General features: G+C 43.4%; 1 protein-coding gene across 1 annotated transcript; it reads right to left on the reverse strand.

The window, feature by feature from the left end:
- Positions 1 to 283: 283 nt before the first annotated feature.
- On the reverse strand, positions 284 to 26,835 carry vps52 (VPS52 subunit of GARP complex). Its single transcript, XM_041226539.1, has 20 exons — positions 26,537 to 26,835; positions 20,712 to 20,799; positions 19,003 to 19,055; positions 15,870 to 15,945; positions 15,615 to 15,682; positions 15,346 to 15,521; positions 13,778 to 13,928; positions 13,514 to 13,614; positions 12,767 to 12,899; positions 12,545 to 12,602; positions 12,240 to 12,373; positions 11,539 to 11,694; positions 10,394 to 10,512; positions 9,953 to 10,076; positions 6,875 to 6,970; positions 2,413 to 2,520; positions 2,204 to 2,269; positions 1,985 to 2,096; positions 1,774 to 1,892; positions 284 to 682 (listed from the first exon to the last, which is right to left on the reverse strand). The coding sequence occupies exons 1-20, from the start codon at positions 26,645 to 26,647 to the stop codon at positions 536 to 538; spliced, it is 2,196 nt and encodes a 731-aa protein (XP_041082473.1). The 5' UTR covers positions 26,648 to 26,835; the 3' UTR covers positions 284 to 535.
- Between the last annotated feature and the right edge of the window lie 155 nt (positions 26,836 to 26,990).

Below are 26,990 nucleotides of genomic sequence, written 5' to 3' on the forward strand. Positions count from 1 at the left end.
CCTGTGCTAAAGAATGTCTAAGCAAGTTCCATCACAATCGATTCTCAGTTTCACCCATTCCAGATTTTAATAAGAGCTTGATTACCCACAGTGTATAGGTAAGAAGCTCAGGAGTGTCTTATTAAACTCATAGCAAAACCAGGACGTGCTGAAGAAGGTCCTTTTCAAGTTTCATCACAAATCGGACAACCGGTCCTCCAGACAAGTAAAAATGTGAGCGAGACACAAAGCGACATACAATTCCAACTTGAACTCAATGTTAAGTAAAAAAGCGAGACAGAAATTCCAACACACAAGGTAGGTTTTAATAAAGCAGATGCATTACAGCACTATGAGGACTGTGTGCTAACAGTGGGGTGATGGGAGCTGTAGTCTCTTGTCTATGTAGTGGGCCTGGTCAGGACTGTGTGGTAACAGTGGGGTGATGGGAGTTGTAGTTTCATCTGTACAGTGGGTCTGGTCTGAGAAATGTGTGGTAACAGTGGGGTGATGGAAGCTGTAGTCTCTCGTCTGTACAGTGGGTCTTGTCCAGTTCTCAGAAGTTGGGCTTGTGCTTCTTCACCTCGACCATAAGATGGTGAATGTTGATGAGCTCAGAGCGCACTGACAGGCTCTTGAAGGCAGGCTGGGACAGGACTTTGTGGAAGCGATGGTAGTACTGGATCAACTGGGTGAGAGCCCCCTGTATAGAGAGAGAGGGAGAGGTTCTGTGAAAATAATGGTAGTGTAGGATTAATAGGACTCAGCATCTGTATAGACAGCTGACCTAGTCTCTATGATAACCAGAGTTATCCAACAGCTGCAATATTGCTAGAAAAGACCCAATAATTCATAAATGTGCATATAGGGAGCTGTGCTAGTCCAGGAGAGCTGCCCAGTACAGGCTCACAGGTAGAAAGCTGGCTCAGTACAGGCTCACAGGTGGAAAGCTGGCTCAGTACAGGCTCAGAGGAGAGCTGGCTCAGTACAGGCTCACCAGAGAGCACACACAACCTACCCAAACAGGTGACTACCAAAACAGTTTTTCTCTACCATCTCTGTAATCAGGGTCTCCTGAAGGACTGGGGCATCATACGAAGGAGTGGACAAATATTCTCACGGAGCAGCTCATGCTGTGCCTGGCTCCAGTAAAACACCTGCACCTGGTCTGGGGCGTGCCTCCTCCTCACTCACCTGAAGTATTCATTGTTATATTAAACACCTGCACCTGGTCTGGGGTGTGCCTCCTCCTCGCTCACCTGAAGTATTCATTGTTATATTAAACACCTGCACCTGGTCTGGGGTGTGCCTCCTCCTCGCTCACCTGAAGTATTCATTGTTATATTAAACACCTGCATCTGGTCTGGGGTGTGCCTCCTCCTCGCTCACCTGAAGTATTCATTGTTATATTAAACACCTGCACCTGGTCTGGGGTGTGCCTCCTCCTCGCTCACCTGAAGTATTCATTGTTATATTAAACACCTGCACCTGGTCTGGGGTGTGCCTCCTCCTCACTCACCTGAAGTATTCATTGTTATATTAAACACCTGCACCTGGTCTGGGGAGAGCCTCCTTGCTTGCCTGAAGCCTTAATATTTGTAAATAACCACTTTCCTGGCATTTTACCTCAACTGTTGAACTCACAGACATTTTTATTTTGAGTACCTGAGTGTTCCCTACCACCACGCCGGTCACAAGTGCTAACTGAATGAAACCATTACACACGTGAATTAATTAATCGATTGGGGAGGAAAGAGTGGAGCCGGGATAGTTTGGGAGAGGAGGTTAGCTGACCTGTATGATTCCCGTCCCGTTCTTGAAGTTGGTGAAGGATCTCATCACATCCTGACTCAGGTTCTCTACAGACTGCTTCCAGGAGCCAGCAAAGCCACGGACTAACTGATTCACTCGAGCTGAAAGAGAGAGAGAGAGAGAGAGAAACATATTGATTACACGTTTGTTGGCTGGGCATTTATATGTTGTGCCTGGCTGGGTATTTATTTACCCTCGTCATTCCGGAGGCGCTCCAGCTGTCCCTTCTCGATCAGCGCCTCGCTCTCCTTCACAAACCCGATCATCCCTCCGAACGGAGCGCTCAAGATCTCCTCGATGAACTCCTGAGAGAGAGAGAGAGACTGAGACACACAGAGACCTACGCAACCTGTAACACACACAGACACAATCCAAACAGGCGCCATTATTTTAACATGTAAGCCCCACCCACCTGAGTCCTGGCCAATAGGAGCTGCTGGAATCCTTCTACCTCTTTACTGCCATCAGCAGCACGTTCCTGAGTGAAGGAGGGAGTGAGGGACAGAGGGGTTAACTGGCGTTTCCTCTAGTTATAGCTACTAGCTAACAAGTGTTCTTTTAAGGACCTGGATTTGAAGGATTGTAACAGTAATAATAATTGCAGGTCTGTCCTGGTCTCACCATGAGCACACTCAGCATCATGTCATAGTTGTTGATCAGGAAAACAAGCTGTTCTTTGCGGGAGGGAAACTCTGCAGCCATCCGCAGAACAAAGTTCTCCACCTCTACCTAAACAAAGAGACAGAGAGAGAGCATAAGTCAGTGCACACACACACACAGCACGATATACACTATACCAACACAGCACTATATACACGGTACCAAAACACACACAGCACTATATACACGGTACCAAAACACACACAGCACTATATACACGGTACCAAAACACACACAGCACTATATACATTGTACCAAAACACACACAGCACTATATACACCCCACCCACACACAGCACTATATACACCCACTGCACCACCACACACACAGCGCTATATACACCCACTGCACAACCACAGCACTATATACACCCACTGCACCACCACACACACAGCACTATATACACCCACTGCACCACCACACATACACACACACAGCACTATATACACCCACTGCACCACCACACACACAGCACTATATACACCCACTGCACCACCACACACACAGCACTATATACACCCACCGCACCACCACACACACACAGCACTATATACACCCACAGCACTACCATACACACACACGCACCACCACACACACAGCACTATATACACCCACTGCACCACCCACACACACAGCACTATATACACCCACTGCACCACCACACACACAGCACTATATACACCCACTGCACCTCCACACACACAGCACTATATACACCCACTGCACCACCACACACACACAGCACTATATACACCCACCGCACCACCACACACACACAGCACTATATACACCCACCGCACCACCACACACACACAGCACTATATACACCCACTGCACCACCACACACACACAGCACTATATACACCCACTGCACCACACACACACACACAGCACTATATACACCCACTGCACCACACACACACACACAGCACTATATACACCCACTGCACCACCACACACACACACAGCACTATATACACCCACTGCACCACCACACACACAGCACTATATACACCCACAGCACTATATACACCCACTGCACCACCACACACACAGCACTATATACACCCACCGCACCACCACCACACACACAGCACTATATACACCCACTGCACCACCACACACACACAGCACTATATACACCCACTGCACCACCACACACACAGCACTATATACACCCACTGCACCACCACACACACAGCACTATATACACCCACTGCACCACCACACACACAGCACTATATACACCCACTGCACCACTACACACACACAGCACTATATACACCCACTGCACCACCACACACACACAGCACTATATACACCCACTGCACCACCACACACACAGCACTATATACACCCACTGCACCACCACACACACACAGCACTATATACACCCACTGCACCACCACACACACACAGCACTATATACACCCACTGCACCACCACACACACAGCACTATATACACCCACTGCACCACCACACACACAGCACTATATACACCCACTGCACCACCACACACACAGCACTATATACACCCACTGCACCACCCACACACACAGCACTATATACACCCACTGCACCACCACACACACACAGCACTATATACACCCACTGCACCACCACACACACAGCGCTATATACACCCACTGCACCACCACACACACACAGCACTATATACACCCACTGCACCACCACACACACAGCACTATATACACCCACTGCACCACCACACACACACAGCACTATATACACCCACTGCACCACCACACACACAGCACTATATACACCCACTGCACCACCACACACACAGCACTATATACACCCACTGCACCACCACACACACACAGCACTATATACACCCACTGCACCACCACACACACAGCACTATATACACCCACTGCACCACCACACACACACAGCACTATATACACCCACTGCACCACCACACACACACAGCACTATATACACCCACTGCACCACCACACACACACAGCACTATATACACCCACTGCACCCACCACACACACAGCACTATATACACCCACTGCACCACCACACATACACAGCACTATATACACCCACTGCACCTCCACACACACAGCGCTATATACACCCACTGCACCCACACACACACAGCACTATATACACCCACTGCACCACCACACACACAGCACTATATACACCCACTGCACCACCACACACACACAGCACTATATACACCCACTGCACCACTACACACACACACAGCACTATATACACCCACTGCACCACACACACACACACAGCACTATATACACCCACCGCACCACACACACACACAGCACTATATACACCCACTGCACCACCACACACACACAGCACTATATACACCCACTGCACCACACACACACACAGCACTATATACACCCACTGCACCACCACACATACACAGCACTATATACACCCACTGCACCTCCACACACACAGCACTATATACACCCACTGCACCACCACACACACACAGCACTATATACACCCACTGCACCACCACACACACAGCACTATATACACCCACTGCACCACCACACACACAGCACTATATACACCCACTGCACCACCCACACACACAGCACTATATACACCCACTGCACCACCACACACACACAGCACTATATACACCCACTGCACCACCACACACACAGCACTATATACACCCACTGCACCACCACACACACACAGCACTATATACACCCACTGCACCACCACACACACAGCACTATATACACCCACTGCACCACCACACACACAGCACTATATACACCCACTGCACCACACACACACACAGCACTATATACACCCACTGCACCACCACACACACACACAGCACTATATACACCCACTGCACCACCACACACACAGCACTATATACACCCACTGCACCACCCACACACACAGCACTATATACACCCACTGCACCACCACCACACACACAGCACTATATACACCCACTGCACCACCACACACACAGCACTATATACACCCACTGCACCACCACACACACACAGCACTATATACACCCACTGCACCACCACACACACAGCACTATATACACCCACTGCACCACCACACACACACAGCACTATATACACCCACTGCACCACCACACACACACACAGCACTATATACACCCACTGCACCACCACACACACACAGCACTATATACACCCACTGCACCACCACACACACAGCACTATATACACCCACTGCACCACCACCACACACACAGCACTATATACACCCACTGCACCACCACACACACACAGCACTATATACACCCACTGCACCACCACACACACAGCACTATATACACCCACTGCACCACCACACACACACAGCACTATATACACCCACTGCACCACCACACACACAGCACTATACACACCCACCGCACCACACACACACACACACAGCACTATATACACCCACTGCAAGATCCACCACCACACACACACACACAGCACTATATACACCCACCGCACCACCACACACACACAGCACTATATACACCCACTGCACCACACACCACACACACAGCACTATATACACCCACTGCACCACCACACACACACAGCACTATATACACCCACTGCACCACCACACACACAGCACTATATACACCCACTGCACCACCACACACACACAGCACTATATACACCCACTGCACCACCACACACACAGCACTATATACACCCACTGCACCACCACACACACACAGCACTATATACACCCACTGCACCACCACACACACAGCACTATATACACCCACTGCACCACCACACACACAGCACTATATACACCCACTGCACCACCACACACACAGCACTATATACACCCACTGCACCACCACACACACAGCACTATATACACCCACTGCACCACCACACACACAGCACTATATACACCCACTGCACCACCACACACACACACAGCACTATATACACCCACTGCACCACCACACACACAGCACTATACACACCCACTGCACCACCACACACACAGCACTACACACACCCACTGCACCACTACACACACACAGCACTATATACACCCACTGCACCACCACACACACAGCACTATATACACCCACTGCACCACCACACACACAGCACTATATACACCCACTGCACCACCACACACACAGCACTATATACACACACACCACTACACATATACTGTTCACAACACCTACACACACAGACACACACAGAAAACAAGTCAATTCACACTGCACTGCAAAACAGACACTGTACCAAACACTACCGTCACTGCATTGCAAATATACCAACACAGTCACTGCATAAAAACAGAGCCTCTGTTTCAGACAATCTGCGTATATAAGTGTGTGTGTGTATACATGTGAGTGTGTGTGTATACGTGTGTACCTGTAGTTGCCCCAGCAGGGTGTGTGTTTTCTCGCTCGGGAAGGTCTGGTTGATGCTCACGATAGCCGATGAAAACTCTGCATACCTCCTGGTGATCTGAGGAGGGAAACAGACTTTATCAGTCACAGGTCAAAGTGCAGGATGCTGTTATTGTACCTGCAGAGTTTCCAGAACACTGAAAACATGAACCTGCAGCTGGAATGGTGTACAAGACATTAGCAGCAGAAGAGGCAGGTTAGCAGATCAGGGCCTACATTTAACAATCGTGTGATCGCAAGTATTCCCTTTACTGCAACAGGAGCTATGGGATTTATCAACACAGAGGCTTGTGCGAGAATGTTCACAGACTCACACTCTGGACCATGCATACGATCATTTCCTTGTGGTGGAATGATGGTACTGCAAGGTAAGATCAAACTTCTATTAAAATTAGCTAAAGAACCGGAATCAGAGCATTAGGGTTATGCTGTTGATGCAAGTATTGCTAACATTTCAAGTTTGTCACATATAATTCTTTCATAAATTATTGCCGTTTTATACCAAATACGCTATTACTAATCAATGTTATTAATATGTAGGCAGTAGTGTGATATAAATGCTGCTTACCACCACAATTATTACTTAATAAGCAGGTGGTCATGTTTTTGTGCCTCTCTTGTTTCAGCTGTGCACTGGTAATTACAGCAGACATTGTTATGATGATAAGTTGGAGCAGGTGTGTAGGCTATTAATAAATAATCTTTATTTTTGTATAATTCACATACGGCAATACGTCAAAACATAAAATGGATGGAAGACCTTGCTAATATTGCTTTTCGAGGAGATAGAGTGTTTCAGGATCAATATGACTTCTTTGCGCGAACAGAAGAACGAACGTTTTGCGAGACAACTCTTTCCAAAGACAGTCCTAATGGAATTGTGTGAGATGGTGGGTCCTTTCCAAAGACAGTCCTAATGGAATTGTGTGAGATGGTGGGTCCTTTCCAAACACAGTCCTAATGGAATTGTGTGAGATGGTGGGTCCTTTCCAAACACAGTCCTAATGGAATTGTGTGAGATGGTGGGTCCTTTCCAAAGAGTCCTAATGGAATTGTGTGAGATGTTGGATCCTTTCCAAAGGGTCCTTTTCAAAGACAGTCCTAATGGAATTGTGTGAGATGTTGGGTCCTTTTCAAAGATAGTCCTAATGGAATTGTGCGAGATGTTGGATCCTTTCCAAAGGGTCCTTTCCAAATGCAGTCCTAATGGAATTGTGCGAGATGTTGGGTCCTTTTCAAAGATAGTCCTAATGGAATTGTGTGAGATGTTGGGTCCTACTCGGTTGCACAGGCTGTTGGAACTATTACTATTCCTGCAGCCTGACTTTGAGCCTTTGAGCGCAGCTGTCACACCATTGTAAAAACTGCTTGCTGCACATACTCAACAGCTTAACCACAAGAGACTCTCAGAATAGCATGGGCCTGCCATGCTTTAACCACATCTGGGCATGCGGACTACACAGAGACCGGCTAGAATATACTGCTACTGTGTAAGAATGGGATACGGTCACAACAAAAGATAAACCAGATTTGAAACAGACTTATCTGTCATGAGCAAAAGAAGCTTCTCCAACCTAGAACATCGGCATCTATGGTAAAGGTACCACTGGTTCCATCTGGGGAAAATCTGACGAAGTCACAAGCTAACCCAGCTGCAGTCTACTACAGTGGGGAAGTGTGACTGTCAGCCTGAGCAAGCAGGGAATGAAAGAGAGTCTGCATCCGTGTTTCAGAAATACACAAGCAAGGCACCGCAGGGAAGGAGAGACTGTGTCAGTGTATCAGAAATACACAAGCAAGACACCACAGGGAAGGAGAGAGATTTTCTATTTGACTTTTATCATTTGTTTTACCTGCCCAAATATTCCTTTCATTCTGATGATGACCCGATTACATCTCCGGTCGCTCTCAGTCTATAAACCGATGCTGCCCCTTCGAGGTTTCGAAACTGTCCATCCCTACCTATTACGGAAGAATCTTCAGCGTTATTCGAGCTGTATCCCATTGTCACTGCAGGGGTCATCAACGGTCTACAATAGTAGCATTTCATCTATCTACCGTGGCAATAATTAACAAAAGGCAGATCCTCATCCTCTGCAATAATGCAGCTTATGCAAAAACTCACTTGGGTTTCAGTGCTGGGTAATTTCAAAATGAAAGCATTCTATGCCCCAGGCTGACTCATTATCTCAATTTCATTTTCAGAAATGCGCTGTTTCCAGAAAGGCCTCGTCATATACTGAACCAACCACCTACTTCAGAGACACACGGTTATGATTCAGCATTCAACCTAATGCCCAATTATTTATTTATTTATTGCATTTATAAGCACTTTTTATACAAAAGTATCGCAAAGCACTGTACTGTAACCAGAGCTCGCTCTCTCTCTCTCGTTTTTTCAAGGATGGCACAGACATACATTTATATTACATGTAACATATACAAATGCCACACTTTGGTTTCCCGAAGCACCCAAGCATCCTAGAATATAGGGTGGCAATTGTTTATCAGATTCTGTAGTCAATCATACTTTCATTTTAGTTGCCTACTGAAAGTTATTATAGAATGTATTATTTTTTGCTTTCCTCAACACAGTTTCTCTCTCCACAATACGCCGTTCTTACTCGCAGTTCATTTTCCCCCTTTTAACCTCACTACCTCAGATACAAATGTTGCTGCAGGGTATTCAAAGATCTGCTCCCAACCTTTCATCTTCCAAACTGCCTGTCATGAAGGAAAGTTCCCGAGTCCCTCGTCAACACTCTGCAATCCGGACGCTTCTCCCATACAAGGAAAGTTCCGGAATCCCTTGTTCAATATGCGAACAACTTTAATGACATTCAGATTTATTAACACTGATTACTTACGAGTATGAATGTTTTACGCAAGATTAAGAAATATAAATTTAATCAATTTTTTTTTGTGTATGAATAAATCTAGCCGTTTAAATCATACACAAACTATAAATATAGGCCAAGGTCTGTACAGGGGTACTCAGTGCTGTGTTGTGCTCTGTACTGGTCTATACTGGTTTACTCACGTAGTGTGGTCGTGTGTCCAGTGTTCCCAGTCTCTGTGGGTCAGTGTTTTGTATGCTCTGGATGTTCAGCTCCAGAATCAGTTCGAATCGTGGCCACAGGATTTCTAGTACAGTCTCCCAGTACCTGCAGTGGAGATGAGACCATCACACCAGTTCACACTCTAATACACACACACACACACACACACACACACAGACAGACAGACGTGACACAGTGACACTAGCTCAGCTTTTATAGGTTTTCCTACCTTGTGGGGATTTTCTTGACACTAAGACTAAAAATGAACCCACACACAGACTCATACAGACACACACACACACACATGTAGACAGACGCATACAGACAGATACAGACGCTCGCACTCACAGACGCATACAGACAGATACAGATGCTCACAAACACAGGTGCACACAGACACAGACACACACACACAGACTCACTTGTCTATTGCAGGTATATTTCTCTTAGCAGTGATTGCTTTGAACCTCAGTATAATGTGAATGCACAAGAACACAGCGATGCTGTCATAGCAATCTGACACGTAGGTAGAGATGTGCTTCTGTAATACAGAGTGAGACAGAGAGAAACTGAGAACGACGAGACACCACCAATGCCTTCATCAGTGAAACTAGAAGAGAAGCATATAATCCTTTGGCTAGTGTCTTCATCAGTGTTACTGCACGATTATCAAGCACGATGACTGCTATGTACTGTGTCTCTCTTGCCGTTTACACTAGCCACTTTTAGCCAGCTTAGCTCTAAGGACAGATTTTTTTTGGTAATGAAAACACAGCCATCCTAATTCCATCTGTCCCAGAAGTGACCTGCTCCAGAGGGGGGCTCTGAGACAGAAGTGAACGCAGCGGTCCCCAAGCTGGCTCACAGAGTCTCATTGGTAAGCACACTCCTCTGAAGCTGCGGACATGAGAGTCTATTAGGGGCAGTTTCACTCATGCACAGGACTGTGGACATTTATCTTGAGTCTGTCTGATAATATGACATGACAGAACCAACGAAATCAAACACTTGAGTTCATTTTTGCTATGCTATGTATTAGTTCCATACTGTATTACACCCAATGTTAATTTAAATGTGTCCTGCATAATTCAATAATCATACATGACAAACATGTTAAGGTAAAAAAAATAAAAATCTTAAATTACAATATTAAAGAAATGCGTCCTTCTATCATTTCCGAACCGCGGTTTCACCTCCAACACTGCCTGAGCCTATCATATCCAAACATACAGGAATGCAGGAATGCTCACACATATATTGTCACAGTTTACATTTGGGTGAATTCTTATTTACCGACTACACCTTTAAACAAACAAACAAAAAAACCTGAGCTTTAGAAGCAAAACAGTACTCTTTCCAAATTTGCATCAAATAGAAATAAAACTGCTGGTTGTTTAGAGGTAAATGCACATATTCTTCATTTAATTCTCTTAACTAAAATACTATTTATACAGATATGAGGTCTGAAGTCACGCACTTTCATTCAGGGGCTATGCATGCACGCATACAGGCTCACAGTCAGCTTCGAGTGCTGCTCTAGTGTGAAGGGGGTGCTCCGGTTTCTTACCAGGAACATGGTGAGTGTTTTGCCCATGATGATGTTGAATAGGTCCTGTGCTGAGTTTCCCGTCACCATGAAGAAATCGCAGAGGAACAGGAACTCCCGGCAGCTGTTATCCAGCAGGGCATAGTGCTGACTGCGAAACAGGGTCTCGAACGGGTACTGAGAGAGAGAGAAAGGGAGAGGAGGGTGTGAGATGGAGAGAGGCTAGTGCTGACTGGGGAACAGGGTCTCGAACAGGTACTGAGAGAGAGAGAAAGGGAGAGGAGGGTGTGAGATGGAGAGAGGCTAGTGCTGACTGCGGAACAGGGTCTCGAACGGGTACTGAGAGAGAGAGAAAGGGAGAGGAGGGTGTGAGATGGAGAGAGGCTAGTGCTGACTGCGAAACAGGGTCTCGAACGGGTACTGAGAGAGAGAGAAAGGGAGAGGAGGGTGTGAGATGGAGAGAGGCTAGTGCTGACTGCGGAACAGGGTCTCGAACGGGTACTGAGTGAGGGGGATCGGGGGGAGAGAGAGGGAGAGCGAAAGGTATAAGATGGACAGGCTAGTACCGACTGTGAAACAGGGCCTCAAATGGGTAATGAGAGAAAGACAGAGAGAGGAGAGACAGACAGATGGGAAGTGTGAGAGGGAGAGAGGCTAGTGCAGACTGCAAAACAGATCAAGGTGAAAAGGGGTAAGGAAGAGAGACACAGTCTCTGTCTCACCCTGGCATCACTCTTCTGCGCTGCGTGTGGTACCAGTATGGGTGCCTCAAGCTCTACAGAGCCAATGACAGCTCCCCTGTTCCCGAGGGTGAAGATTGTGTTCCTGTTCTTCAGAGACGGTTTCGAGAAGAAGCGTGAGGCACACTCACCGTTAAGGAAAACACACATACACTCACCGTCAAGAAAAACACATTCACACTCATGCTCATATGCACAATCACCATCAACTGGAAACAATCAAACACATGCACAGTCACATACACACACAGGAAAACACTGGTTCCGTTTGATGTATTAAAGGATATCTTTCTTGGCGGTGTCCTCCACTCCCATCAGGTCATCTTTATCAGCCACCTCCTCGTACTGCAAACAGACACAGTGACAGACAGGCAGGTGAGAGAGAGACAGTTACCATCTTTACAGTCAATGTCTGGTTTCTTGCTGAAGCCACATCTGCTGAAATAGGACAGGGGAGAGGGGTTGCAGAGGGATGCAGGGGTATGTGTGTGTATTGGGTGTGGGCTCACCTGCACCTTCATCAGTCTGCCAGTGTATGATTTGAAGTAGGAGAAGTAGATCTTACTCATGCTGTCCACATACTCGTCCCGGACCTCTTTCGCTACGTGGCGTTCATTAGCTAACAGGAACTGGTAGAAAAACCTAGAGAGAGAGCGAGAATAAGAGACTCATGGCTCAAATAACTTAAATACCAACTAGCTATCTCCTGTATTTGAGCAGTGCGCTCTCTCCCCTGTATTTCAGCAGTACGCTCTGTACTTGTATTTGAGCAGTATGTTCTCTCTCCTGTATTTGAGCAGTGTGTTCTCTCCCCTGTATTTGAGCAGTGTGTTCTCTCCCCTGGATTTGAGCAGTGTGTTCTCTCCCCTGGATTTGAGCAGTGTGTTCTCACCCCTGGATTTGAGCAGTGTGTTCTCACCCCTGGATTTGAGCAGTGTGTTCTCTCCCCTGGATTTGAGCAGTGTGTTCTCTCCCCTGGATTTGAGCAGTGTGTTCTCTCCCCTGGATTTGAGCAGTGTGTTCTCTCCCTTGTATTTGAGCAGTGTGTTCTCTCCCCTGGATTTGAGCAGTGTGTTCTCTCCCCTGGATTTGAGCAGTGTGTTCTCTCCCCTGGATTTGAGCAGTGTGTTCTCTCCCCTGGATTTGAGCAGTGTGTTCTCTCCCCTGTTCTCTCCCCTGGATTTGAGCAGTGTGTTCTCTCCCCTGTATTTGAGTAGTGTGTTCTCTCCCCTGTATTTGAGCAGTGTGTTCTGTACCTGTATTTGAGCAGTGCGTTCTGAGGTATCTGGTAGTTAGTCATGGGTTTCCTAAAGGAGTAGATCTTCTGCAGGATGAACTCGCGGATCTTGGACACCGCCTGGAGACAGAGACAACAACAACAACAACAAAAACGATAAGCATCAACCACAGAAGAGAGACTGGAAGACAAGGTGAGTGCAGGGAGGAAGGAAAAGTCTCACTTTCTCAGTCTCAGAGTATGTCTCTGTCTCAGGGTGTGTTTCTGTCTCTCAGTGTCTCACCTTGATCTTGAGCCTGTCCAGGATGTCCTGCACGTCCTGACAGGCGAGTGTCTCTCTAAAGGACTGCTCCTTCACATAGTTGATCTTGTTGTTGAGCTCATGCAGCTGCTCCACAAAATCCTGCTCCACCACCGGTGTGTCCATAATTACACTGAAAAACAAAGACACCGCAGTGAGGAGAGAGGATGATACTGAAACACAGAGACACTGCACAGTGAGGAGAGAGCAGGATACTGAAACACAGAGAACCGCACAGTGAGGACAGAACACGACACTGAAACAGAGACACCGCACAGTGAGGAGAGAGGATGATACTGAAACAGAGACACCACACAGTGAGGAGAGAGGACGACACTGAAACACAGAGACACCGCACAGTGAGGAGAGAGAACGACACAAACACAGAGACACCGCACAGTGAGGAGAGAGGATTATATGAAACACAAAGACATTGCACAGTGAGGAGAGAGGATGATACTGAAACACAGAGACACCGCACAGTGAGGACAGAGCACGACACTGAAACAGAGACACCGCACAGTAAGGAGAGAGGATGATACTGAAACTCAGAGACACCGCACAGTTAGAAGAGAGGATGACACTGAAACACAGAGACACTGCACAGCGAGGAGAGAGGATTATATGAAACACAAAGACATCGCACAGTGAGGAGAGAGGATGACACTGAAACACAGAGACACCGCACAGCGAGGAGAGAGGATGACACTGAAACACAGAGACACCGCACAGCGAGGAGAGAGGATTACATGAAACACAAAGACATCGCACAGTGAGGAGAGAGGATGACACTGAAACACAGAGACACCGCACAGCGAGGAGAGAGGACGACACTGAAACACAGAGACACCGCACAGAGAGGAGAGAGGACGACACTGAAACACAGAGACACCGCACAGTGAGGAGAGAGGACGACACTGAAACACAGAGACACCGCACAGTGAGGAGAGAGGACGACACTGAAACACAGAGACACCGCACAGTGAGGAGAGAGGATGATACTGAAACACAGAGACACCGCACAGTGAGGAGAGAGGATGATACTGAAACACAGAGACACCACACAGTGAGGAGAGAGGACGACACTGAAACACAGACACCACACAGCGAGGATAGAGAATTATATGAAACACAGAGACATCGCACAGTGAGGAGAGAGGACGACACTGAAACACAGAGACACCACACAGTCAGGAGAGGATGATACTGAAACTCAAGAGACACCGCACAGTGAGGAGAGAGGACGACACTGAAACACAGTGACACCGCACAGTGAGGTCGAGAGGATGATACTGAAACACAGACACACCGCACACTGAGGAGAGAGGATTATATGAAACATAGAGACACCGCACAGTGGAGAGAGGATGATACTGAAACACAGAGACACCGCACAGCGAGGAGAGAGGATGACACTGAAACACAGTGTCTCAGTGTGTGTTTGCCTCATTGAGTATGTCTATGTCTCAGTGTGCCTGTGTCTCTCTCTCCCTCTCTCAGTGTGGCTCACTGGTTAGTGTCCCAGATAAGGAGGCGGTCATGGCTCTCACCCGATCATAGTGCTGGGCACCACCAGCTCATCCACCAGCTGGCTGAGCTCGCTGCGCACGGACTGCCGGTTCTTCAGCTTGATGTTCATGGCGACAGACTGCTCCTGCAGGGTCTGGATCTCACAGGAGATCGATGAGAGGTCCGTCTGGAAGGAGCTCAGCATCTGCTCCATGCGCTGAGAGAGGAGAGAGGGAAAGGAGGTGAGAGATACAGGAGAGAGGGAGGAGTAGGGAGGGTGTGGGGGAGAGAGTAATAGTGTGATTCTTACCTCCAGTATAGAGTCGCAGGCAGTTATCTGGTTATGTAGGGATGCAATATTTTGGCTCTCCTTGATGTCTGGCACACACAGATTTAAGGACAAGGTGTTAATTCAAAAGGGTGATGAAGGTACTAAAACACTTGTCTGCTTTACCCAGTTTCTTCTAGTTTCAACACTGATGAAACCACTAGCCCAAAATTTGCCTACTTTGCCTCAATAACAGAATGATGAAGGCGCTAACGTTTCACTGGTTTGAAAAGATACAGTCTTTGATGGAAGCCTGCTCAATGTGCTGCAGTTCTGTTTCAACCTGCTTCGAGTACTGCCTCAGGTCAACACCCTAAAACAGACAATGAGGGGGCGACAGAGAGTACAGAGAGAAAGGGTTAAACTCAAGGGTCCCTGACTGGTTCACCTGGTAGAAGTACAGCAGCATGGTGTGCAGGGTGAGTTATACGCGCATGTTTGCGTCCTGGCTGTGCAAAGTGGCCGGTCTTCGCTGGGGACTCCGAAGGGAACGTTGCATTGGCTTCGTCGCTCCCATGGGTTAGGGAGGCAAAACGGGCATGGACTGCTTCTCCTCATCGCGCTACAGCGGACCCTACTGGCCAGGCGCCCACTGAGTTCAAAGGCAGACACCTGTAAGGCTGGCCTTTGTCTTCCAGAGGTCGGTAACTTGCTGACATTCGCCTCTGAACCTGAATGGTCTCCTGAGCTGTGTGGGGAATTGCTGCGGTGAGGGGGAGAGCAACTGGGCATTCCAAATTGGGAGAAAACTGGTGGAAAATAATAATTGGGCACACTAAATTTATATAAAAAAAAAAATGTAAAAAAACACACTAAAAAAAAAACACACACACATTCAGTCCTGTTCCATTTGACACTACAGTATTATTCCTTCTTGGTGTTCATTTACTACATCCTTTAGAGTGTTTAGTTTCATTACAGCTTTAGAGTTCAGACAGACAGTGCCCCACAATCCTCTTTAGTTTGACAATACAACAAAACAATTTTCTTGATGTCTTGTCATTGTTAACTAAGTTCTGCTTTTTGCTTATTTAAAAGCCGCCTTTATATTATTAAAATGTTCCTAATATTTCAACCTGTTTAACAGCCTATTTTGTGTGTGCTTAGATTGTTTAATAACTATTCAAGCAAATAACTGCTTCTGAACAGAACTGAAGCCTCTGCAGCACTGATAGTTTATCCAAACTGATCACAGGGTTTGGAACCCTATGCCAATGAATGACTGAGGGACTCCGCTTGTCAATGAAGATCATACTGGTGCTGCACGAACCAATTATTCGTATTCAGCTCTCCTCAGAAATCAGCATTGCTGTCAATTGGGCTGATTTACCATTCCAAGAGAAACAAGCGAAGAAACAGCTGCTTGGATGTGTGAGGATTGCTGCTTGTCTTGAAGTCTTTCCACACCAATCGCATCTGGAGTATTTTGACGCCGTCAAGTTGCTTTCACACCAAAGGCGTCAACACATGATTTCCTTAAAGTACAGAATTACATTTTCATATCTTTCAGCACCAAGTACTGTAACAGCAGCACCATTTCATGATAACTGAATACAGTAAACTGTCGCGTATCCACCCTATCCGTTTACTTCATCATGATCAGTCTCTTCAGCAATGTTAGTTCATTATTGATCAGAGAAGATTGTAGATCCTACCAACGTTTTCATACAGTGTGTTGTATGTGCTCTGCGCGCTGCCATTGCTGGTAGTGTCAAGCGAGCTGTTCAGTGTGCAACAGCATAGTGCAGGGGCAGCTGATTTGCAAGACACTGTGGGAATGGACCTGGGAGTACTCCATAAATAATGTGTGTTTGTAAACTGTGTTATTCTCCGCGTGTTTTGGAGCTTGCGTGACAGAGCTGAGAGACATGTGCGAGTGCACGTCTGAGAGAGTGCATGTTGGACCAATGAGTGAAGGGCTTGGGTGCGTGTGGACATAACAGTGTGGGAGAATTGAGAGAGAGAGTTAAGAGAGGAGGATGAGTTTGCGAGTGAGGAGAGGAATGAAAGCCATTGTTCACTAAAAGCTACCCCCCTCCCAAAAAAAAAAAAAAAAAAAAAAAAACAGTGGCTTCCTACTGCTTTGAACCTTAGCTGTTGTCTGTCTCATTATATCCTGTAACCCCGCAGCTCAGTCCTACAATATGTAAATAAATCATGTTCGCCTGCGGGGGGCGTATCAACTTCAACCTCCATCTTGATCTCCTGCCTGTCACTCAGCAGCGAATGCACGCTCCCAGACGGCTACTCGGGCACAAGCACTAGTACCCTGTAAACAAGGGACTTAGGGGAGCTCCCTAATAAAAGCTGAATCTCAAAACATTAATAATACAGTAATTGTTACAGCTGTGTACAATGGTATTTAAAAACAGGATTAATTTATCCTCCTTTTTGCCCTTACTCTGGTCCCATCGCAGTCGGAAGCACGAAGGATTACTGTAATAAAGTTCTATGTATTATGTAAAAAATATAAAAAACTGGAATGTGTTATAAATACTTAGTATACAGCATTTCATTAGTATTTGAGTGGCGCACTGTAGAGCAGTCTTTCTTTACCGTACTCCTTTGCTGTTGAAGGGCAAGGTCTTTCCTATTTTACACTCAATAATTAATACTTACATTTTATTATTTTTATCTTTTTTGGCACAACGCAGGGTACCTAGGTGTAACTTTCTAACATGTATTCCCTTGGTCCCACCCCAAGTCGTCTCTTGAAAATAAGTGCACATTTTCTCCAAAACTAAACATTGCTCAACAAAATAAATGTGGTCGGGTGAACATCTTTTGGAAAACTGTAGACAAACAAGAGGTTTATCTGCTTTCTATTCTTTTTGCCTGTCTTTCTACCTTTCTGCTCTCTGGTTTGTTTATTTTTTTAATGGGGCAGTTCCGTAGCCCACTCAGAAACAACCATCTTGTTCTTTTTATTGAGAAAATACACACAATTTAATTTTGCCATAATGGTGTATATTTTTCATAAATATATTGGTTAAATATGTACAATGTACAACGGATGCCCACAGAGAAATAGGAACAGTTTATTTCCGACGCCGTCTGTTTTATGCTACGCGGCCGGTATGAAAGCCTCCACAAGATGTTACGCAGGACGTGACGCTTTGACGCAACGAGCTTGGTGTGAAATGACTGCTCGTCTCTGTGGAGAATAGCACTCCACACACATCCAAGCACTTGCTTCTTCACTGCTTTCACTTGGAATGGTACAGATCAACACCAATGACCCTCATCTGACTGTCAGCACCTAGTTTCTGTGGACAGCTCCATCACAATGATCCAATAACCAGTTTGTTCAGGTCTAGTTTACACACAGCGCAGCACAGTAGGAAAGCAGAGAGCAGAGTTCCTCACTTACTGTCTTCAAAGCTTCCTTGACCAGTTCATCTTCCAGATTTGCTTGGATGTGAACTACAAAACACAAACACACACAATGTTTACTGTTTTTGCAGACCGGTATATCATATGACACACATGCTCCCAGAGGCTAAAGACCGCAGATTTTTTTTAATACAAGCCCTGCATTACAGCACACACACACACACACACAAAGGTTTGTTTATAGAGTTCTTTGTATTGACTCCCATACAGTGTAGATTTCTTATTCTAAACTCCAGAACGCACTGGGGATCAATGCAATAATGAAAGTTACAGTGTCTATGGTACTTATAAGTAGACTTACTACTTTTCGATTTTAAAATCGGTAAAGCTCGTTAAATAACGAATTCCCCCCCAAAAAAAGTTTTTGACTGAAATAAATTTATATCAGCTAAACGTCAGTAAAACCACTTGCTATTTTTTTTCTTTTCTTACCAAAAATAATAATTTAGAAATCATCTCTAGTTTGTGTAGTTCTTATACTTGCTGTCTGTCCCGTCTCCGTTCCACTGGCTAGATGTCACTGTCAGTCAACTCAGTGGTCCCTTAATAGGCTACTGCAGTTTCACTGTCAAGTCATTTCATCCTGTTCTAACAGATCTCGTTGACTGAAGCAGAGCTAGAATGCTCTCACTCGTTTAAATGACTGTCAATCATCAAGACCTGCACCCTGTGCACTTTCGTTTGCCAACTACAGCGCCTACTTTGAAATGAGTGGGCTATGGTGTAGGTAAGCTTATGCTATAGGTATACAGTGACATTTACTAGTTTGATTTGAAAATGCGGTGCAAGAGAAAAAACACTTAATGAACGTTGTGCACAATATCCTGACCGACGGCTGAAGAGTCGGTCGAAACGGGCTCGTCTTCCTTGCCTTCTAGTGACTCTGAGTCCAGCTGTGCTGAAGCAGGAGAGGGGCGAAACACAGACTGTGAATAATAAGTTAGTTCAGCTATCTAATGTTTTGTCCCGTGCACATTACTTTTACTTATAAATTCATACTATAAAAGTACGTGTAATACGCTATATATATATATATATGCTGCATTTTCAACGGTTTATTTGAGACAATTTTTAAAATATGTAGGATGTTTAACTATACAAGATATAGCTCAGCTGTGACCAAAAGTTATTTCAATTACAATGTTCGTAACCATGGTTTTGTTGCATGTGAAATATCATAAGGCGTTTCGCTTTTTTTAAAGCATAAAAGGTCTATTTCACCCATTCTCTGCTTGAACTGAAAAATAAAAAAGGTAAATTCTTTAAAAAATAAATGGTACTCAGGTAGGTTTTGTTACAGGGGCCATGGCACTCAGAAGGTAGGTTTTGTCATGTTTTCCTACCTTTCCTGACCCCTATAAGCACAATAAATAACACATACTGACAATTTACGAAATCTTTTTTTCACTCTAATGAAACTGCATCATTCCTTGGTGTCTGTATATTATTAGCTTACTATAACTGTGCGCTATACTTCAGTTACCAGGTCTTGTTGTTTGTCCAGTTTGTTCATGTTCCCTAAAGATTTCTCCCTCTGAGAGCTTGAGAAAAGTGCATAGCAGATATTTTTTTCAATACTTCAAATCTGATATTGAACTTTATATACAGTACATAACAAATATATGATCAGCATAATTAATAATAACTTTATTAAATAAATTATATAAAAGAAATCCCATCTCTTACTGTCAACCTCGTCCAAAATAAACTCATCTGAGGTAAGATCCAAGTCCCTCAAATTCAGGCCGGGGACCCCCTCCGCTTCCAGCTTACCCTAAAAAAGAAAATAAAAACCTGCCTCGATATGCAGCAATGACATCACACTGTCTCAAGTTCAGCACCTGACAGCACGGGGAGTGCTGCCGGTTTTCCAGCCAAATCTGGTTTGTTTTGACAGAATCTAGTGGGTAAATATCGTCTTTGCAGTTTGGCTACTTTTATTGTGCATGTTTTTTACTATTTCTTTTGATTTACGAGGTCATCACCAGCGCTGAACTTCAAAAACATGTGGAATGTGGCTGGAGCCAGGAACTGAATAAACAATTAAATGATTAAGGCTCCAGTGATAACAGATTGATTAGGATTGATGTCAGTGTTCTGTGTTCTTTATGAGTGTTTTGTATAGACCTTTTGTTTTGGCCCTTGTGCCTTTTGTTTTGTTAAGGTGTTTTTGTTTGTGTCCGTTTAGCATTTTTGTTATATTTTTTTTTTATTAAAAGTATGCATTAGTGTTTAAACCTGAATCTTCTTTGTGTCTGAGTCTCCTTCCTCGTGGTAACAAGTTGCCAGTGACACTGTCCTGTCACAGTATTGGATAGGTTAGAAGGGTTTTTACCAAACCTAAATTTGACCTTTTGCATAAAATATATTTTGTACTGGGGTGGGTTGCCATCTCTTCCTAAACAAAAAAGACCCCACTGTGATCCTAGAAACTCCCAGCTGGGAGCACAAGCTAGCGTTATTGTTTTAAAAAAACAAAACTGTTCTGGTTTAGACAATAAGTCTGGATGGTTCTTCAAAGGGATTATCCCACTTGTGGATTAAAGATATATGTTGACATTAACATATCTAGTGGTATTTTTGAACCTAACAGACAATGACCCAATCACTGATATGTGTTCTGAAGCCTTTGGTTATCGGGTGTAGCTACGCAATTGGAGAATTTGTAAAAGCGACCTGTTTTTTGAATGTTTGAAAAAGGACTGTTTGTGATACAGACATGAGTGCTATCTCCATTCTCCATACATTTGCGCTTAACATCAGCTTTGCACAAACTGAGCTCTGCTGGCTATTCTGCACACCAACAAGCCACAAGGATGACAGACCTTTGACAGCTCCAGCCTGCCATCTGACATGTTGAGAGCAGCAAATGCTTGTGTCCAATTTCCAACTAAAAGGATGCTTCATGCTTGTACCATGCTGGACATTTCTAGCAACTATCAAAAAAGATCAACTCCAGGAATTCATTTATTTGAGGAAATCACCAAGAATAGGAAAACTACACCTCATTCTTTAGACTTTGCAAAATCTTTGGAACCACGAGGAGGGAATAACTTTGTTACAAGCCAGTTTTAAACCTATTTCTAAATGCAAATTTGGTAACTATATGACGATTTATTGAATTTCTTGGTGCACAGAACTTTTGTAACATTGAAATACACAAAAGTAATTTTACTTTTAAGCTGATTTGTATGATTTTTATTTCTGGTTGTAAAGCACGGTTAAGATATGACACCTATTAAGTTAATAGGGAATATTGTTTAAAATATTATACAATGAACAAAAAAAGGATATATTAATTTAGTATTTTGATTGAATTTATATTGATTGATAAAAAAAAGTTACATAATATTTTCTTTTGAGATACTATAATTAATTTACATACTAACCCATGCAGTTAATATCTGCTACAATTTCTTCAATGCAGGTGCTGGTCTTTGGCTGTTTAAAATCACATATTGGCTGCTTTTTTGCTGGTTGCTTCCACAATGTGGTGGGGTGTTACAAAACAAAAAAAAAACCTGGTAGCGCTGAGCATAATGCAGTTTTATTAAAGAGGCTGTGTCTGTGTGTCTAGCAGCCTGGAGTAAAAATGTCAGTGCTGTGTTACTATATTATCCTCCATAGCTGTATTAAAGAAAAGTGCAGAATGTACAAGGCTCACAATGCGGCAATGCACCTCAAAATAAATGTAGATATACTAACACAGGGCTCACAATGCGGCAATGCACCTCAAAATGAATGTAGATATACTAACACAGGGCTCACAATGCGGCAATGCACCTCAAAATGAATGTAGATATACTAACACAGGGCTCACAATGCGGCAATGCACCTCAAAATGAATGTAGATATACTAACACAGGGCTCACAATGCGGCAATGCACCTCAAAATGAATGTAGATATACTAACACAGGGCTCACAATGCGGCAATGCACCTCAAAATGAATGTAGATATACTAACACAGGGTTCACAATGCGGCAATGCACCTCAAAATGAATGTAGATATACTAACACAGAGCTCACAATGCGACAATGCACCTCAAAATGAATGTCTATTCATGGCCATTATGGCTGCAGTGCCCTTTCCGCTACAGCAACTAGAGAGGCGCCTGTATTAGGAAATGTTTGGTTCCAAACAATAACATGATTGTGTGGTTAGGTGACCAAACACGTGCGAGTAGTGTTGTTTACAAAATGTGCTTAAAATTAAACATTACATTCATGAAATTTAGAACAAGAACAACGAAAATGTAAAATACGCTTACGTTTTCTTTGTGAACTCCAATAAACCAATGATGTCTTTCGCCACTCAGATCTTAGAGTACGTAAATAAAGTTTGGAGTTAACACGAACAGATTTGTATCGTTTGTTACATCATCTTTAACAGATATATTTGATTACACTGTTGATCTTCAGGAGGGTGATTTAATTGCAAAGCAGCTTACCCAGTTACATGACAAGCTGGTAATATCGCTAGACTTCAGCCAAAGAAGCAGGCATGGTAATTTAAGATGTTACCATATTGAAAACAGCGCGGGTTTGTACTAAAGTAGGGTCAGCTGCTGCAGGCAAAACTGAGTATTTCTCAAACTGCCCATTTCAAGAACGGGGACAGCAGAATGCATATATTTTGGACTGTAATTAGGAAGTGTACTCCTGAGGAAAAAAAAAACTTAAGGTATTAAAAATGAAATGTACTAGAGCTTATTTGATTGCAGAAAAAAAAAAAAAAAAAACTGACATTCACCATTAGCTTAGATTGTGGTAACGAAAAAATAGTTGGGAAATATCGCAAACATATGACATTGTGTTTAAGCGGTATATTTAATATCGTAGATTAACAGAGCAAAATCACTGAAACATATTTTTTTTAGTGAAACAATAAATGGTTAACAAAAAAAAAAACAAAAAAACAAAAAAAAAAAAAAAAAAAAAAAAAAAAAAAAAAAAAAAACCAAAACAAAAAAAAAAAAAAAAAAAAAAAAAAAAAAAACAAAAAAAAAAAAAAAAAAAAACAAAAAAAAAAAAAAAAAAAAAAAAAAAAACAAAAAAAAAAAAAAAAAAAAAAAAAAAAAAAAAAAAAAAAAAAAAAAAAAAAAAAAAAAAAAAAAAAAAAAAAAAAAAAAACACAAAAAAAAAAAAAAAAACAAAAAAAAAAAAAAAACATGAAAAAAAAAAAAAAAAAAAAAAAAAAAAAAAAAAAAAAAAAAAAAAACACAAAAAAAAAAAAAACAAAAAAAAAAAAAAAAAAAAAAAAAAAAAAAAAAAAAAAAAAAAACAAAAATAAAAAAATAAGAGCTGTCTGTGTCACATGCTCTCAGACCAGGACCCCACTAACTAACACTGAGCATGCGAGCTGCAGCACTGTCTTCCCATATCACAGCTCTACACAATTAGAGGTGCCGTCACCAATTCTATAGACAAGACTTGCAAAATATCTGAGATACACAATGCTGAGTTCATTGCAGTCATCTACATAGATTACCTGTTCAACAGAATGAGGCAACAAACAATGAGTACAGTAGTCTTCGCTTACAGAAACACCTCCTAAGAGAACACATCAACTAAGAGAACACTCTTGTGCTGAAACAGATTTTTCCCATTGTAAACATTCTGCCTAAAGGAACAGGAACTTCGCTTAAAAGAACATCATCTTGGCACCGATAGCGATTTGGTCTCAACGGATACAGTTCTGGTTTGTAACCTATTAACTCATCATCAAACTTAAATTCAAATGGATTCAGTCTTTTCAAATGTCGACTTGTCAAAGAGAGTGTCCTGAGGCATGCTGATTGGTTTATTAAATCTTTCTAGAATAGCCTTCATATCATTTCCTTGTTTTGTATTCTGATTTCCTTGAGTGCACCTCATCGCTACAAACATGTAAACAAAGGGCTAAACACACCACTGTATCTATTGCTACAAAAAGTTGGAAATTGTTCAAGCTCCTGAAAAAAACCTGAATCCAACAAGTCGCCGAGCAATTTGGGTTTCCCGTTCTGGCGAGTTGCTATACCATTCTGTTAAATATTGTGCATGTCTTGAATATTGCTCCTGTACATGCATTCGTAATTAATCTACAGCTGCTGCTGCATTTTTTAACGTGTGTAGGGGTGCTGTGTTAATTTAGTTTGACAGTTAGTTTATTAACGTTAGTTTGGCTCTTACTTTATTATTATACTTTATTAACAGGAGCATGTCTATTGCTTTTCTCTTACTTTTTCTGTTCATTTCATATGTTGATGCACATGCATCATAACAATCCATATTTATTTACTGACTGATTCATATTGTGTCTGGTGGTCAACCCCGAGTCTTGGAACTCTCTCCCAGCTTTAGTACGTGTAGCTCCCACAGTCGCTCGCTTTAAATCCACTCTCTTTTGTTCTCTCTTGCTTTCAATGCCTGATATCTGCTGTTAGCTGTTGTCTACATTGCTATTTCAGGTTATGACACACTCATCTAAAATATCTAGAATTCACATCCTAGCCTTGTATTTAATGCATCATGCCTGTATTTAATGTACTTGCACTATTTTTTGCTGTTTGTATTTAATGTATTATGCATTGTTCCTCACTATCTAATCTACTGATTAGCTTGCTTCCCAAGGGGTGTTCTCTTAGTCGGAGTCTACTGTACTAACATAAGTTACTGTTTTAGTATCACTTTAGTGTCTTAACAAGTAGTTGTATTTTAAGCAGTTCAATATGGTAGCAACCAACCTGCTCCTATGGTGGCACCAGTCATTTGATTTGGCCTAGTAGCCATTGACCCCTTGGCTGCTGTTTGACAAATAAAACAAATTTAAAACAGCATTTTCTAAATCAATAAACAGTTGTTGTTCAGTTAAATTGTGTTTCATTCTGTGGTCAATAATTACCATTATATGTGAATCCTAAGCAAAATTACACAGCAGCCTACACTTTGGCCTTGAGAGGTTTAGTGGCCTGGTGCCTATACAAATGCATTTGGCCCTTTTTGTTGCCAGTCTAGAGCCCAGCTACAATTGAAATGGGAAACGTTTTGCTTGCTTTGTAGATGTGGACCTTTCAAATGGGCAATATTTATATTATCATGTCTATATTATTATCGTTTTGATTACGAATGTTTTTATTTTAAAGAACTGTTTTACGTGAACTCTATGAGGTAGCGGCGTAACCCTGCCAAGACTTTGAAAAAAATAAAAATAAAATAAAAAATGATATATATATAAGTAAACAACTTTGTACAATCACTTAATTAACCATTCCTAACACAGACATTAACCGCACACACCCTATCCTACCCGTCAAAGCATTCATTTACATTTCTGACAGACATGAATGGCATTACAGTTTCAGAACTATTATTCCCGAAACCCAATACACGCACCGACAGGGCTGTTGCAATGTTATTAAAATCTTGTTTTAACGTATATTGAAAAGGAGGAATGCTAGGTGCTTGCACAGTTGTACTGAATACATGTCTAGCTAGCAGATAAAGATATCATGTACCAGGCAGACGTACCTCTTCGTGTAAAGATGCCATGGGGCCTGTGACTCCTGCGACAGTGTTTTCATTATTAGTATCATTTGGACAAGAAGCAAGACCCACTGCCGCCGCCATTGTTGTCAACATCCGGGTACCACCTGAGGCTGCCAGAGCAGAGATGACGATTCTCACCTTCACCCCTCCCTCGCCTCGGCTTGTTCGCTCTTTCTATCGTTTTATCTTACAGCTTATTTTTCGTGACAACATGCAAGATACATAAAATTGAATTGTTTTTAACAATTCTCGAGGCGGTGGCGAACTGTTCCCTAATGCTAATCTGGAAAAGACAGCCGAGAAGACTACTATTCCCAGTGGGCTTTGCGGCACCACGTGCCTCCAGTAATCACGCGTGTGCACGTTATTCATATTGAAACATGTTAACCTTGTGAACATCGTGTGTGTGTGTGTGTGTGTGTGTGTGTTCATGTAA

The sequence above is a fragment of the Polyodon spathula genome, chromosome 24, assembly GCF_017654505.1.
Source record: "Polyodon spathula isolate WHYD16114869_AA chromosome 24, ASM1765450v1, whole genome shotgun sequence".
In the NCBI taxonomy this organism is placed as follows: domain Eukaryota; kingdom Metazoa; phylum Chordata; class Actinopteri; order Acipenseriformes; family Polyodontidae; genus Polyodon; species Polyodon spathula.

Bases quoted from the DNA above. Each gene is read 5' to 3' on its own strand.
- vps52 (XM_041226539.1), bottom strand. From the start codon at position 26,647: ATGTTGACAACAATGGCGGCGGCAGTGGGTCTTGCTTCTTGTCCAAAT. The intron at 19,056-20,711 runs GTAAGAGATGGG...TGTGTTTTGTAG, and splicing joins TATTTTGGACGAGGTTGACA to TTCACATCCAAGCAAATCTG. The intron at 6,971-9,952 runs GTGAGTAAACCA...TTCCCTCCTCAG, and splicing joins TGGACACACGACCACACTAC to ATCACCAGGAGGTATGCAGA.